The following is a 17,072-nucleotide window of genomic DNA, read 5'->3' as shown; positions in this document are numbered from 1 at the left end:
TGCATTGCATTAACTGTGGGAAAATAAAGGTTATCGTTTATGCCCTAAAGGCATGCTGATGATTATAAAGGTTTAATTTGTTTAAATTCTAGTTTTCAGAAAACTAGAATTTAGGAGAGCTTGGTTTCAGTCCTGCCACCAAACACACACTCCTACTGGATTGTATGATATTAAGTCAGAGAACCTCTCAAAGCCAAGCCTTGGTTTTCTCTCTTTAAAATGTAGATTCAAACACACGACCTGCTTACCTCTCAGAGTCATTTTGACAATCAATGAGATGGTGTATGTGGATGCACTCATTTAATGTCAAGCAGCTTAAAGGGGTAATAATTTTACTATTCTGTTTCAAATGATAGGACACAATTTTTTATACCTATATGTCCAACAAGCATTATTGCGTATCTCTTTTGTGACTTTTTCAAAAACTATTTCAAGAAATCTTTACACATAGCAAAGCTTGTATAGAATTATGGTTTTGTTTCCTATTCCTTGCAATGATTGTATGCCTACAGAGTAATTTCATTTAATAACCTCTGATTCATAGTCTCTTTCATTCAGTGATTCAAAGAAGCAAACAGTCCGTAAATATAATACAAACAATTGAACCGACAGTGCAGTTGCTTCCAGTTATCCAATAACCATTGCGTGGCCTGTGGGAGGAATGAATGTACAGTATGATAATAGGAGACAATCAAAGGAAAGGAAAGCAAGCCGAATACCCCACGAGGTTCTTGGAAACCTACTTCATGCTGCATCCAGGACTGAAGTCACTCAAGCACAGTGACACAGTGAATCAGTGAGAATAAAGATGGAAATAACTGAGTCTAACCTTATAGAGAACATTCTACTGTGTTTAGTTTTTTGAATTTTTTTTTCATGTGGAAAAGGTCTTGAACACAACAGATAAATCTGGTTTGTCATTTAGAGGAAAGACAATAACAAGTATTGTTGAAAATACTGCTTAAGCTGCCATTAGTGGAAAATGATGTGCAGTCTCAGAGGAGTTTTAATTACCAAGCAGAGATTTCCTTAGTCAGTCAACCTGCCTTTTCACTGAGTCATTTATCCATCCATCTAGCCATCCACCTTCCAGCTACCATCTAATGTTTACTGAGTTCTTCTATGCCGAAGAAGCATGAGAGATGTACTGTATGAGCAAACAACATGAACCCTGTCCCCATGTAGCTTATTCTAGTGGACCTTTATTTTTGTATTCAAGTGTGTCTCTATGGAAGTAGAAATTCTTTAGCATGAAAATCACATTTGTTGGCGGAAGTGGACCTGGTAGCTGAGTTCCCCTGGCCTCCTGGTGCTGCGCTGAGGTTATGGCCCACTTCGCGGCCGGGCTGGGCGCGCAGGGCAAGCGGGTGGTGTTGGTCACGTCAGGCAGCACCAAGGTCCCTCTGGAAGCATGGCCGGCTCTTCTGCGACGTTTTACCTGGCGCGGCCCTGTCAGATTTCTATGTTCCCGGCTCTGAAATGCCTGAACACAAGATCCAGTCATCTGGGGGCCCACTGCAGATAACAATGAAGATGGTGCCAAAAATACTTTCTTCTTTGATTAAAGATTGTGCTCCCAAAGCGTTTATAATTTCCTTTAAGCTGGAGACTGACCCCTCCATTGTAATTAATCGAGCTCAGAAGGCTTTGGAAGTTTATCAGCATCAAGTGGTGGTGGCTAATATCCTTGAGTCACAACAGTCCTTTGCAATTATTGTAACCAGACACTCAGAAACCAAGTTATAGCTATCAGAGGAAGAAATAGAAAAATACATAGAGATAGAAGAGAAGATAGTGGATAATCCTCACTCTTGACACACAGCTTTAATATGTGACAAAAACTGAAGTAAAAAGCCCTTACAGGATCAAAAATTGTCCAGGGCTCTTACAGATGGTGAAAACTTTAATAAAACTTTTGCTTTCCTATGGACAGAGAAAATGAAGGAAAGGGAAAAGGCAGTGGTGTGCAGGCAAATATGCTTTGTTATTCGTCTTTTAATGACATGTGATACACTCACCTGAATGTCATCTTGATTTTGAAATTGAACCCTAGAACTGTTTCTCACCTTTAAAAATAAGAGCTTATTGGGAAATATATATTACTTAAGGTACACATGGGGGCCTGAATATCAGCCTTCTTTATACTATAAAAAGAGGATTATGGACGCATGAATGGTCATGCTTTGGAAATCAAATATTTGTTGAGTGCCTACTGTGTGTCAGGCCCTGTGCTGAGCCATGAGGATTAAAAAGATGAATAAATGTGTTTCAAAAAAATAAAATAAAATTACATTTGTAGTACAATGAGAATTTAACATAGCTTAGTTGTTGGTGCTGTATTTCTCTGGTTCTCCCCATCCACCACTGCTTCTAATTTCTACCATTCTTTTACTGTGCAGTTTATACTTTTATATCCTGATAACTCATTTATTCATCTAGTGTTAGCATCATGAAAGTACTAGGAATATATTATTAAAAGACATAATCTCTACCCTCCAGTTGACAGTATGATGGATAAACCAATATATGAATAGGTCATTCTAACACAGAACCACCAGTGTGACGAGAGATTGCACACAGTGTATAGAGATCAGAAGCCAGAAAAATCTCTTCCACCCTTATTGGCCATCTCCTTATATATAGTCATTTGATTTATATTGCTAAAGTCAAGTTAAATAGGGAGACATTTCACTTCTGATTGTGTCTTTTTGAGCATCCCTGTGTCTGTTTTCTTGTATATACAGATAAGCCGAGCTATATAAAAGGCCCTTGATTTAGAAACCACCATGTCATTATTTTCCTGAGTCTCCTCAAAGGACAATATGAGTTATGTGTTGGAGGGCTGGCCTTGAGTAACACCTTTTAATTTTTGTGGGATACGGGTCATAGGAATGTCTGTCTAAAGCATTTTGTTGATTTTCATTTTCTAGAACTTGAAAAAAAAGTTCATTATATATTTTGGGATATTTTGAGTATTGTCCTAACCAGGTATGGGCATCCTGACTGAATGATTTCTGAGAATCCCTTTTAATCTAGTAAGTTTTAGCTAAATGTCCTTTCCTCTTTTACCTTCTGATACTTAAACTCATTAGAAGGCTCCAGAACATCTCTTTGATGTAGAACACATTTATCCACATTCAAGTTGTGACTTTTATATTTAAAACACATTATGGCTGGCCAGGCGCCGGTGGCTCACGCCTGTAATCCCAGCAATTTGGGAGGCCAAAGCGGGTGGATCTCCTGAGGCCAGGAGTTCGAGACCAACCTGGCCAACATGGTGAAACCCCGTCTGTAATAAAAATACAAAAATTAGCCAGGCATGGTAGTGCGCGCCCATAATCCCAGCTACTCAGGAGGCTGAGGCAGGAGAATCACTTGAAGCCAGGAGGCAGAGGTTGCAGTGAGCCGAGATCCGCCACTATACTCTAGCCTGGGCAACAGAGCGAGACTCTGTCTCAAAAAACAAACAAACAAACCACATTACAGACGTCCCTCGTGGTGTTTTAGAACTATGAGCACACTATGTTCTGTGTTATCCTGGAACGACCATTGCTCTCAAATGTGAGTACTTGAACCCAGACCAAAACAGACAGTTTGTAAAGTTACAGATCTGTCCACGTCTGCTAGTTCCTGAAGAAGTGGGAGATGGTTCTTCAGAACTCCAGCTGCCTCCAAATGATTAATAGTTTGACTTCCTTAGAAAACTGCATGTTTTCATGGATCTGAGAAAAGCAGATACCCAAATTCATTAAAAATCCTTCTGAATTCCTATCCCTTTGCTGCCCCCCAACACAAGTCTTTAAAAGAGCCACTGAAACTTTATTCTGCCTTACTGTTTATAAGTAATTTGCCCTCATAGAGGAGTGTGTGACTTAGGAGCTTCCAGCCCTTCTCTGATGCCATACGGTGCAATTGTAATGACTGTAGCTGCCATGGTGCGTGGATGGGCACAGGACTGAGTTAGAAATCAGGTTTTATGCCCTCGCTCTGACACATATCCATGCTGTCTTCATTAGTCATATCTATTTCTCTGAGTTTTTTCATTTGAAAAAGAGGCATAATAACTCTTCATTGAATAAATAAATGCTTGGCTAACTCCTAGTGTTATTGGGAAGAATAAAGTGATAATATGTGAAAGTGCTTCATAAAGTACAAATTGCTGACAGAAATACAGAAGTATTTACTATAGAAACAGTAGTTGTTACATATGAGTCAAGGCCTAGTGAGTTCTTGAAAAAGCCTTGTCAACTTTGAGAGCTCTTTAGTAGCATGACCATACTCTCAGATGTGTGTAAGGCAATCCAGGTTTATGCATGTTATCAAACAGAGAATTTTAATGGCACTCCCTTTCACCCTTAACAGTGCCCCAGGTTAGATGTCACCCCACACTTGAACCATCATAGGTAGGAGGTTGAATGTGGAGTGCAACTGCGATCTTAATTAAGCCTAAGTTCTATTCCTCTTAAACCCTTTTTCCTTGTGAGAATCAGTAACTTAATTTTATTCTAACCATATTAGATCCATTGGGAAACAATGTGGAATATACATTATTTTATTTTATTTCAAAACAGGGTCTCACTCCTTCGCCCAGGCTGGAGTGCAGTGGTGTAATCAGGGCTCACTGTAGCCTAGATCTCCCAGCCTCAAGCGATCCTGTCACCTCAGCCTCCTGAGTAGCTGGGACCACAAGCATGTGCCATCACTCCTGGCTAATTTTTTTTTTTATTTTTGGTGGAGATGAGGTCTCCCTTTTTCAAATGAGCCTGGGCTGGTCTCAAACTCCTGGACTCAAGCGATCCTCCTGCCTTGGCCTCCCAAAGTGTTGGGATTACAGGAGTGAGCCACTGTGCCTGACCTATAAATAATTTTTTTTTTTTGAGACGTTGTCTCGTCCTGTCACCCATGCTGGAGTGCAGTGGTGTGATCTTGGCTCAGTGCAACCTCCGCCTCCCAGGTTCAAGCGATTCTCCTGCCTCAGCCTCCCAAGTAGCTTGGATAACAGGCATGCACCACTGTGCCTGGCTAATTTTTGTATTTTTAGTAGAGACAGGGTTTCACCATGTTGCCCAGGCTGGTCTTGAACTCCTGACCTCAAGTGATTCGCCTGCCTCGGCCTCCCAAAGTGCTGGGATTACAGGTGTGAGTCACCGTGCCTGGCTGACCTATACATAATTTTAAAGTATTTTCTATAGCTTACTTTTGTTTCGGAGGAAAATAATGTGGGGGTGAAAACGAGAAAGGAGGCAATGAATTATAGGAAATTCACTATTTACTGGAATTATTTAATTGTATTTTTTTGAAAACCTACCTTTAAAGATAAATTTTTATCAGTTTTTAGTTATTAAAACTAAAATTTAAACTTCTAGCGTTTAAATAGTTTACTCTGTTATCAGGTACAAGATTGTTCTTAGTTTTCCCCATTGGTGCATCTTAATAAAAGTTTAAAGGCTCTGAGGGTTAGCTAAGGTTGTTCGTTGTTTGTTCATTCATTCATTCAACAAATACTTATTGAATATCCTTTTCTACCACATACAGCCCGAGGCATTGAGAATGCAGCAGGGAAGAAAACAGACAAGTCTCTGTTCCTCCCCAGCCCCATGCACAGCCATCTTTAACCTGCCACAGGTGTTAATGACATTCTAGCACCCAAGAGACTTTCATATTAATGGGAACAGAGGGATGGAAACAACCTACACCAAATAACTTTTTCACTCTACAATTCAATATTTTCTAACGCCAGGTTTCCAAATCAAGCAAAATCATCTAGTGTATCACAACCACTATGCATCTTGAGCTTCAAAAATGTTACATTTCTTTACTTCCTCAAATCTGTTTCCAGAGAGATAGTAATTATTTCAGCACTAATGTTGATGGACAGCCAGGAACTACTGCAGTCCTAAGCACTGGCCTTATTTACAGCGTTTAATTGTATAAAAGTTTGGTTTTTTACATATTATCTTACCAAACAGGATGCAGTTTGTTACATGCGAAGAGTATAATTTTCATATGAAATGATAGCATAGAAATCAGGGAAAAACTAGCACTTCTTGAACTATTTTCAGAATATACATTCAAAAAGCACTTCACAGGGGGAAGTATTACGTTGCACAATCGGGCATTGCCTCATTACTGCAGGGGCACCGGTTATTACTATGACTTGGGGCTGTCAGGGTTGGTGTGGGTCGTCAGGGGTGGCATGTGTCCCATATGTTATTAAAGCCTTCTTTTCAAAATTTTGTATGAAATTTGGCATGTACTTGAAAGTAAGCTAGACATGGCACATACTTAATATTGAAATATTGTCTAACAGAATTTGTCAGTGGAATTTTAAAAGTAATTAAACTGTCTATTTTACAGACTTCCCATAAGGTGCTCATATGGCTTTTACAAAGTTGATTTTCAACTTTTATAATTAAATAAAAGTTTTTATGAGGCTGGATGCAGCAGTTTATGCCTGTAATCCCAGCACTGTGGGAGGCTGAGGCAGGAGGATTGCTTGAAGTCAGGAGTTCAAGACCAGGCTTAGCAACATAGTGAGAGCCCATCTCTACAAAAAAAATTTTTTTTAATTAGCCAAGATCGGGCATGGTGGCTCATGCTTGTAATCCCAGCACTTTGGGAGGCTGGTGGATCATCTGAGGTCAGGAGTTTGAGACCAGCCTGACCAACATGGTGAAACCCTGTCTGTACTAAAAATACAATAGCTGGGCCTGGTGGCGCATGCCTGTAATCTCAGCTACTTGGGAGGCTGAGGCAGGAGAATCGCTTAAACCCAGGAGGCAGAGGTTGCAGTGAGCTGAGATCACGCCACTGCACTCCAGCCTGGGCAGCAAGAGCGAGGAAACTGTCTCAAAAAAAAAAAAAAAAAAAAAAAAAAAAAATTAGCTGATTGTGGTTGTGCACACCTGTAGTCTCAGCTACTTGGTAGGCTGAGGTAAGAGGATGGCTTGAGCCAGGGAGATTGAGGCTGCAGTGAGCCATGATCGTACCACTGCACTCCAGCCTGGGTGACACAGCAAGATCCTGTTTAAAAAAAAAAAAAGTTTTTCATGAGTGAGTAAACCTCATATTATTTAAGGAGTATTAAAGTGATAAGTAATTGTTAAAGGTCTTTCTTTTAACTTCATCTCGACTTTTATCCCGAGTTCTTTCTTTAAAATGCCATTTTACTACGTCCACCATTTTCTTTCAGCAAAACAAATGACAGCAAGAACTTCCTGTGGATAGCCCTTGATAAATTGCCTGAGAGGGTCGTCATGTCCACTTCCATTTTCTTGTTTCCAAATTAAACCTTTTAGGGCCAGGAGCCATATTTTCCTACATAAAAAATATGTGGAAGTACATAAATGATTAGGAAATCTGAAAAATATTTATCATTGTGGGCTATTGAGGAGTCCATTTAATCAATTTTTAAGAACCATCGCCTAGTCTTGTTCATCATCCATACTGCCTGGTTTATGCAGGCTCCTAAGGGGCATCTTTACTGTTTTTATTTTCTTTAAATGTACAAATTTTGTAAAGTTCAAGAGACATATGGCAGCCTGGGCAACATAGCAAAATCCTGTCTCTACAAAAAATACAAAGATTAGCTGGGTGTGGTTGTGCCACCTGTGGTTTCAGCTACTCAGGAGACTGAGGTGGGAGGATTCACTTGAACCCAGGAGGTCAAGGCTGCAGTAAGCCATGATTGTGCCACAGCACTCCTGCCTGGATGACACGAGACTCTGTCTCAAAAGTAAAAAATAAAAAAAAAGACATTTGGGATGCAGGCCTTTAAATTTGTTGCCAAAGCACTACTATTTGTCTCTACTGTATTTTCTTTTCTTTTCTTTTTTTTTCTGAGACGGTGTCTTGCTCTGTCTCCCAGGCTGGAGTGCAGTGGCATGCAGTCTCGGCTCAACACAACCTCCACCTCCTGGATTCAAGCGATTCTCCTGCCCCAGCCTCCTGAGTAGCTGGGACCACAGGCATGTGCCACCACACTCGCTAATTTTTGTATTTTTAGTAGAGACAGGGTTTTGCCATGTTGGCCAGGCTGTTCTTGAACTCCTGACCTCAAGTGAACCACCCACCTCCCAAAGTGCTGGAATTAGAGGCATGAGCCACCACACCCAGCTTGTCTCTACTGTATTATTATAGTAGATTCCCATTTTTAACGCAAGGTTCTAAAAATGTCAATGTCAATTCTTTTTTCTTTTTTTGGAGACAGAGTCTTGCTCTGTTGCCCAGGCTGGAGTGCAATGGCGCAATCTTGGCTCCCTGCAACTTCTGCCTCCCAAGTTCAAGCTGTTCTCCTGCCTCAGCCTCCCAAATAGCTGGGACTACAGGCGCACGCTGCCATACCTGGTTAATTTTTTGTATTTTTTTTTAGCAGAGACAGGGTTTCACCATGTTGCTCAGGCTGGTCTCGAACTCCTCAGCTCAGGCAATCCACCCGCCTCAGCCTCCCAAAGTGCTAGGATTACAGGTGTGAGCCACCACGCCTGGCCTGTCAACGTCAATTCTAATGTCAATTTAGTAAAGAGAAAAACCTTTTAAGTGTGATTATTATGCTCATTTTTATTATTTTGTTTTTATATGGCAGCAGAGTGAGCCTGTAAACCTAGCCCTCTGCTGCAGAACCCCTCTTCTCCACCCATGTCTCACTCAGAGTATAATGCAAAGTCTTCACCTTAACCATGAGCCCCGTCGCTTACTCATCTCACTCTGTTCCAGTCCCTCAGATCTCCCTGTTGTTTCTGGAACACATTAGGTACTTGCAACCTCAGGGCCTTTGCACTTACTTTCTATGGAACATCATTATCACAGTGAGGCCTTCCTTGGGCTCCATCTAAAAATTTAAACATCCTTTTCCTGACATGTCATAATCTCCTTCATTTCCTTGTTGTCTCCTTAACCTATATTCTCTGTATTTTTCTCCTTTTTTCATTCTATGTATAGTACTTATTTATCTTGTTTGTCAGATTTTTTCCTAAGTAGAATGTAAATCCCATGAAATCTCAGGTTTTTGTCCTTTTTTGGTGACTGCTGTCTTTTCAGTATACAGAACAGTGCCTAGCACATAGTAGATGTTCAGTAATTTACTGGGACATACACACTACACACTCTACTAACAGTCATTATAATAATGCGAGATAGGTTCTATTGTATCCTCATTTTACAGGTAATAAATCAAAGTACACCTCATAGCTTGAGATTTACAGAGGTGGGTAAGTACCTTGGCCGGCGAGTGACGGGGCAGAAACTGAATGTGTGTCTGTTTGACTCGAGCACTTCACCTCTAACTCGCAAACATTTGTGCAGTATAAAGCCACTTAAGGATTTTGTTGGTTATTAAGGAACAGACTTTTTAAAGCATAAAAATAATAGAAGTTTGGTAGCTTAGGAACACAAAACATCATTTATATTGTTTGATGAAAATAGCCAAAAGGCTATAGTTATGTCATGATTTTACATAATGTTTTCAAATAGAAGAAAAATGCTTAGAAATCCTTAGAAAACTTCTAATAATTGAGTAGATCACTGTAACTCTAGTCACATGTACTTATTGTTGTAAAGTACAGCAATATATTCTTCAGATTTACTGGATATTTATCAATGTGTATTTTTTCTTTTTTTTTAATCCACTCTTCATCTCATGTTTTTTTTAATCTCGCTTTCAGACCCTCCGCCTGTGTTACGTGTTGATGACCGGCAGCGGCTGGCCCGGGAGCGACGTGAGGAACGGGAGAAACAGCTAGGTACCCCAGGCCCCGTGTCCATGGCCCTGATTTGAATGGATGTCACTATAATACCGTGGTCTCTTGCATACCTTTATGAATTTTACAGACGGATTATGAGACAGAGTTTAGTATGTGATGGTAAAATATAAACATAGGGATAAGTTTTAAGTGACAATAAACTCTAGCCTCAGGATTAAGGTCATCCTTTTTTGCAGTCACAGTTTAATGTGGCACTGGAGGGAAAGTATATATGAGTAGAGTGATGGTACAGCTTACATTTTACTACTGAGAAAATGCGAGGACAGTAAACATATTGTTCTTTTTTACATGAAAAGTTATGAGATTATACACTGCCAGGGCACTTAACTGCCTTCTCTGTTAAAATAATGCTGCCATTGAACTTATAGACAGGTGCTACCAGGCTGCTGCCAGGAAAAGCATGTGCTGAGGTGTCTGATTTTTCTCTTATTACCCAAGGCCCTTGTGAGGTTAGCAACTGCAACATTTGTCATATATAATCACTGGAACCTGGATCACAGGACTATCTTAGCAGAAGCTGAGACTAGAGCACTTAGAGATTGTACAGTCATTGTCTTCTAAAACATTGGGCAAGGAAGCAGGTGCCAACCCCTCCTTTACTTTGATGTCCATTTATGTAAACTTGCTAAAACCGGATACTCTCTTGAAATATACCTGAATGATGTACCTTGGAAAAGATTAAATGCCTGGTCAGCATGTGTGTGTACAGAGTGCCTGGGTATTCTGAAACTAGACTGACAGGGTATCAAAATTTTCCCAGGAGATGACCTGTAACTTCTTAAAGTTGTTCTGCATTTTGTAAGAGTTAATGTTTCAACTGGGGACTCTGCCCCTATATCTCATCCCTTTATTATTCTTATTCCAAAACCCAAATTTGTGAAATGTAGTGGAAGCTGGTTTTCAACAGTCTTTTGCTATTGTTTACATTCTTTCAACTCAGACTTGTTTCTGTCCCTTGCCATAATGGCCATATGAGGTCATTTCTTTTGCTTCTGAGGTTTTTTAGGCATAGATTTCATTTGCTTACTGGAAGTGAACATGCTCTGCTGTTTTTCTGTGCCTAGAGTTTCCTCCCTGGCCTGACGGGTTCTCTGCAGGCAGGTAGGTTCTTGGGGAGCAGGCTGTCTGTGGTCACCAGGGCTCTCCCTTCCTCCTGTGAATATGCCCATTGCTCCCTACTAAGGTTGCTTTGACAAGCAAACCAGAACTGAGAGAGGATGAAGGCAGAGCTGCTGAAACTGGAAGATGAGTAAAAATAAGAAACTGACTACTGTTTTAGGGTGGCTGTTATTTACACTCTGTTTTCAAGTCCATGCGTATGTCCTTTTCCCCCTCTACCCCATCAGGTCTCACACTTGTAGATCTCTTTAGTTATAGCATGGATTCATATCTGCTTGAATAGAAGGAGTTCCATAGGTTGGGAGAGCATTCCTTTATGGTTTAAATCACATTGTGAATTAGCTTTTCCATACTTAACTCACACCTTTCCATTTGGGTTTCTTTATCTTAACAAAACGAAGCATTAGTTTTTTGTGGAAAGCAAGAATATGCTGCTGGTGAAACAAAAATGACTTTACTTATACTATAAAGGTGTAAGACTTACAGCTTTGAACTTGCAGTTCTCCCTAAAAGTTGCTTACCTTTGTATATTGAGTGACTAGATTTTTTCTTAAGATGTAATGCCATATTTCAATTCATATTGATAACACAGGACATGACTCATTAGTTTATATATTCAAACACTGTATGTGCCATATATTGTATTTAAAATATGACAAAAAGATGAATAAAGGTTGACACCCAGCCCTCTAGAGCTAGGTGTAGTCTAGTGAAAGGCAGATAAACAAATAGCAACTATTAATGTCACAGCGCAATGCATCCACTGTGAATGGGTATGCACCAGGGGCATTGAGAGCCTGTAGAAGTACCTAACCCAGCCTGGCTCTGCCAGGTGCCACCCAAGTTCCCAACTAAAGGATGAAAGGAGCCTTTCAAAGGGATAGAAGAGCAGGCATTATACAGCAATATGCAAGAACAGGCGGAAAAAAGGCATTTGCTGAGAGACCCAACATGCTTTTCAGATTATTATATGATTATATGTTACATATATTATATTTAGATGATTGTATTATTCTATTATTACAGCTTAACTTTTTTGGTGAGCCAATGTATGATATACATAGTTTCTGTCTTCTCTCTCTCTCTCTCTTTCTCTGAAATGGGATCTTGTTAATGTTGCCCAGGCTGGAGTGCAATAGCTGTTCACAGGTGTGATCACAGTGCACTACAGCCTCGACCTCCTTGGCTCCAGTGATCCTCCTCAGCCTCTTTAGTAGCTGGCATTACAGACTCACGTCACCACACCTGGCATTTTTCTCTTTATTCTTACCCCTGCCGTGTTAAATATCATAATTTTTAAAAATTCAATCTCATTTCTTTTTTCAATTGTCAGAGTCATAATTTTAAGGAAAATATATCCATTCTAATTTTTTTCTTTGCATTAATTTTATTTTCTTTACATTTTAGAGCAGTGCCTTTTTGCCTATTTTTTTTTTCCATTTAAACCATCATAGAACTAAGTCTTGAGAGGCTCCCTTCAATCTTCATAAATACAGGAGTGAGCATATATGCAAATATACATGCATATATTATATACAGTTGTAAAAGAGCCGTTTAAAAATCTAATTTCAGCTGTGCCTTAGAGTATGTGAGGATGATTTCTAAAAAATCTTCAGTACCAAAAAAAATCAAAGGGCACACCTGATCAACTATCTATAAACTGTGCTTTATAGAAGCTATAACAGCAGTGGAAATTTTTTTTAAAAGAAAAAATGTTTAAAAGCAGACACTTAATATTAAGGAAATCTTTGGACTGTGCTTAATTTGAAAACAAAAAAAAAACAGTTGGTAATGTCAACTCTTACCAACTTTCAAACTTTAAAGTTTTCAAGTTAAAAAAATCGGACACCATTCCACAAATGCTGGCAAAGTAAAGTTTAAAATGAATAGGCAGGGAGATTGGTTATTTACTGTTGGATGTAGGTTGAAAATAACATTGAAATCATTAAAGATTGTTTTAATCCATGTGTTTTAAAAAGCAAGGTAGAGAGAGGGAGAATAAAGGTCTGATTATTTTGTTCTTGGTGGTATGGCATGTTTGTACTATTTTGCAAACAGGAAGGACTTATTAATAACTTTCTGTGGGTTAAATCTCTGAGTCATGCTTTGATGCTTTTATAGTAGGATTATGTCATGTGGCCTGCTTTTTCTGCATTATCCTTCAGTTTTTCACAAAATCAGGCATAATTCTTCATGTATGAGATTATTCTGTCGTTGGGCACTTGTACTCTGAAAGCTTTATTTTTCTTCCTTAAAAGCTTTATACGTAGAAAAGTCTCTAACCACCCTATTCCATCTGATTCTATCCCCTCAAACTCTCTCTCTTGACTTCTGCATCTTTTTCACTATCTCTCTTCTAAGCTTTTATTTTTTGTTTTCCGAGGGCGGGGTGGAGAATCTCATTTGTTCTCACAGGTTCACTCTCCTTTTTAAATATTGATTCCACATTTCCAGCTACTCGGAAGGCAGTAGATGCCTGCCTGTTTCCCGAAACTCTACTTCTATACAACTAAATTGTTCATTTTCTTTCACTCCAAAACTGACTCATCCTGGTAATTTCTGTGTCCCAATTAATTGCACCAAATGTTTGTTTTTTTTTGGCCCCAAGACATTATTTATTTCAGTCATTTTTGATGCTTCTGCTAGAGACCCTAGGTTCTTTCTGACTAGTAGCTTAGCTATTAGATCTTTTGCAGAATAAAACATTCTCTCTTCCTTGGCTGGCCCAATACTGTCCACTGACTGGTCTCCATCCTGGCATATTGGGCCACTTGTAGCTACCCAGTGGTCAGTCTGGACTCAGCCTAGTTCTCTAACTGGGGCTTCAACTATCTACTATCAACTAGCCCAGTAGGTAGGTAGAAGTTGACATACTCTAACCCTGAATCCATTTAGTCAGAAATCTAGCAGACTCTTATTTCAGGTAAGAGTCTATGCCATTGTATTGGCTGCCTCTGCCATTATCCTAGTTCGGGCTAATACATTTACTGCCCTGTTGTTCTTTATACTCCTAGCACCGTATCACAATTAGTGCCAGTCCTTCTGTTTTAAAGGCTTCCTAGAAAATCTCCTTTTAGAAATTTATCATCCTTTCACTATATACTATATCTTGCATAACTATCACATTTTAGTTCACATTCTACTGCTGTTTTATACACTACTGAATTTTTGTCTATTTAGACTTTCTATCTCTGGTTTGTATCTCTGGTATGTATTTTAAGCTTCCAAAGAATATGACTGTGGTCTCTAATTTTTTGTATCCCAACACATGGCACAGTGCTAAGTGTAAAACACATAATAAATATTTGCTGATTTTGCTTACTCTACAATTTTCAGTGAAATAATAGCAATAATGATAAACAGTATTTATTGAGCACTAACTATGGGCCAGGCAGTGTTCTAAACACTTCACTATGTATAATCCCATTTAGTAACAAATTAGCACAGTGGTTGTACTTTTTATTGTGTGGGCCTGCCATAATTGGCAAGGTAAGTTTTTTAATAGAATGTCACTTACTTTATTTTTAAAATACATTGTGATGAGTTAGCCAAAGGAAGTAACTGAGAGGATCTCAGAAAAATGGAATCGTTAATACACCCTTTTGTTTTTCTGCCCTATTACCCTTTTGTTGTTGTTTTGTTTGTTTTTGTTTTATACAGTCTTGCTCTGTCACTTAGGCAGGAGTGCAGTGGCATGATCTCAGCTCACTGCAACCTCCACCTTCCAGGTTCAAGCAATTCTCGTGCCTCAGCCTCCCGAGTAGCTGGGATTACAGGCATGTGCTACCACGCCCAGCTAATTTTTGTATTTTTAGTAGAGATGGGATTTTGCCACGTTGATGAGGCTGGTCTGATTTTCCTGGCCTCAAGGGATTTGCCTGCCTTGACCTCCCAAAGTCCTGGGATTACAGACGTGAGCCACCACACCCAGCCCCTATTAGCTTTTTAAGCATGATTTTAGTATGTACAGGATCACCACAGTCCATGTTAAAATTCTTCAACTAGTGGTGATGCTGTTAATTAGAGAGAGATCCTTGTGCTTTGTTTATGGGTGATAGAATTTTCAGAAGTTTTAGGAGTTGGACAGGTATCCAGTTGTCATGGAGAAAGAGTTATTCTCCTTCCTCATAGAAGTATTCATAAGATGCATAGGTGCTATGTTGACTCCCATTCGACAGTGGTTAAAATGTAAGTGTTGGAGCAGATTCTGAGATCTGCTTTGAGAAAACTTTATGGCATTGATCAGTTACCATCCTTTGAGTCCATTAAGAGTAATTCTGTCTTTATGAACTTAGAATCGATCCTGGTTACCGATTTCTCTTCAGAAACCATTACTAGAACCAGAGTATATAGAATTTATGCAACAATATAAATTTTTTATTCAGAGAGCTTAAAATAGAACTAACCCCCTCTCTTTTAAGCTATTTTGTGTGATTTTATGTATTCATTCAATAATATTTAAAGCGTAGATAGTATTGAGCCAGGGATGCTGGAGTATTGAAGTGAAAAGAATAAATTCCATAACCTCCTGGAATTTATATTCCAAGAAGGGAGTAAGATAATAAAAAATCAAACAAGATTACCTAGCATCTTAGGTGAAATTTCCCACACATCCCATAACCAATCCATCAGCAAATACTCTTTGCTGTACCCTCAAAACATACCCAGAAAGTAACTACTCACAACCACCACTGCTGCCACCTTGGCCCAAGACAGCTAGATCTTTCACCTGGATTCTGCAATAGGCTCCCAACCGGTGTCCTCATTTCCTCCTCCTCCCACAGAGTCTGTTAACACAGCAGCCAGAGTGACCCACTTGCAATATGGCCTGCCAGTCCTGCCTCTGCTCCAGACCTTCCAAGTCTTTACATTTCATGCAGAGTAGAAGTCAGAACCCTTACCATGGCTCAGCCCTGCTACCTGCTAATGTCCTCTCCTTTGCCCTCTCCTCCAGCCATGCTGGTTCCTTGCTGTTTCTTAAACACTACAGCCAAATGCACTCCACCTAGAGTGTTTTTCCTGAGAAATCCACATAGTTCATTCCCTCTCCTCCTTCAGGTTTCATTTAAATGCCACCTTCTCAGCGAGGCCTTCTACCATCTTACTCAAATTTTCAGCTCCCTCAAACCAGACCTTCTTTATTTTTCTCCCTAGCTCTGTCAACATCTAAGCATGTAGATATTTTACTTATTTGTTGATTATCTGTTGGCCCCCTGCCCCGGAACATAAGCTCTGGAAGGGAAGGGATTTATGTCTTTTTTTTTTCATTTCTGTAGCTTAGTATCTAGAACAGCTTGGCACGTAATCAATGTCCAGCAACTGTTTGTTTAATGTTAAGTGGAGATGAATGCAGGAGGTATTGCATATTAGTTAAAACGTTACCAAAGTATCATGTAATACCTGCCCTTATGATAGTTCAGTCAAACAGATATTAAATTCTTATTAGTAATCATTTTCTCAGGTGAACAAGAATACAGAAATAATCTATTAGGATAGTCCTTAAATTTTCCTATGGATCTATCCTATTATCTATGGATAATCTATTAGGATATGCCTTAAATTTTCCTCTTCATATATTATAAAACTAATAGTTCTACAATATGTCGACAAGAAAGTTCAAGAGAATATTTAAGGACTGTGTAGCACACAAACAGTACTCTACGCTTGAGCAGACACAGAGCTTCCCTTTTTCAAGATAATAACAAGTAAGTTTGGAGTATTGATTGTGTTTAAGTTTTGTTTAAGTGCCTTGGAACATATTAGGCACTCAGTAAACATGTAATTATTTAGTCTTTTTCTGAAACCAAAATTTTTGTATGAATAGAGTCAAATTCCTAATTGGTACTTTCGGGGATTCTATAAAATCATGAAAGAGAATGTATGATGGACTGACATAGCTCTTGAAGAAAAATGTCAACTTACAAATCTATAATTTCATTCATATTGAGTTTTGTAGCTAAGTTCAAAGCTAAGATATATCATAATGCAATATTTTAGAAAGAATAAGACAATATAAAAAGAGTTTTAACCTTTGAACAAACTTTGGTTAAATTATATGTGAGGGGCTTTTTTTTTTTTCCTAGATAATTTCATCGGGCTTCCTTTGCCTTCTAATCATAGCTTTCTTGCTGTGCTTCTTTTTTTTCTCTCTCATCTCAGTGTGTTGTCAACTCAGTGAGTGACGGCAGTACT

The 17,072-nt window shown here is 39.2% G+C and overlaps 1 protein-coding gene and 1 pseudogene across 13 annotated transcripts in view; both read left to right on the top strand.

Moving 5' to 3' along the window:
* MAP7 (microtubule associated protein 7) overlaps positions 1–17,072 on the top strand; it is a 207,749-nt gene that overhangs the window by 129,594 nt on the left and 61,083 nt on the right. For all 13 annotated transcript variants that reach the window (XM_019029766.4, XM_019029771.4, XM_019029765.4 and 10 more), the window contains one exon: positions 9,663–9,740. In XM_019029766.4, coding sequence (XP_018885311.1) covers positions 9,663–9,740 — 78 coding nt within the window. The remainder of the gene's footprint in view (positions 1–9,662; positions 9,741–17,072) is intronic.
* On the top strand, positions 24–9,519 carry LOC129534372 (phosphopantothenate--cysteine ligase-like; annotated as a pseudogene).

The sequence above is a fragment of the Gorilla gorilla genome, chromosome 5 (assembly GCF_029281585.2).
Source record: "Gorilla gorilla gorilla isolate KB3781 chromosome 5, NHGRI_mGorGor1-v2.1_pri, whole genome shotgun sequence".
Classification (NCBI taxonomy): Eukaryota; Metazoa; Chordata; class Mammalia; order Primates; family Hominidae; genus Gorilla; species Gorilla gorilla.
The sequence above is the reverse complement of the archived record's forward strand: the minus strand, read 5'-3'. Positions and strand labels throughout refer to the sequence as shown.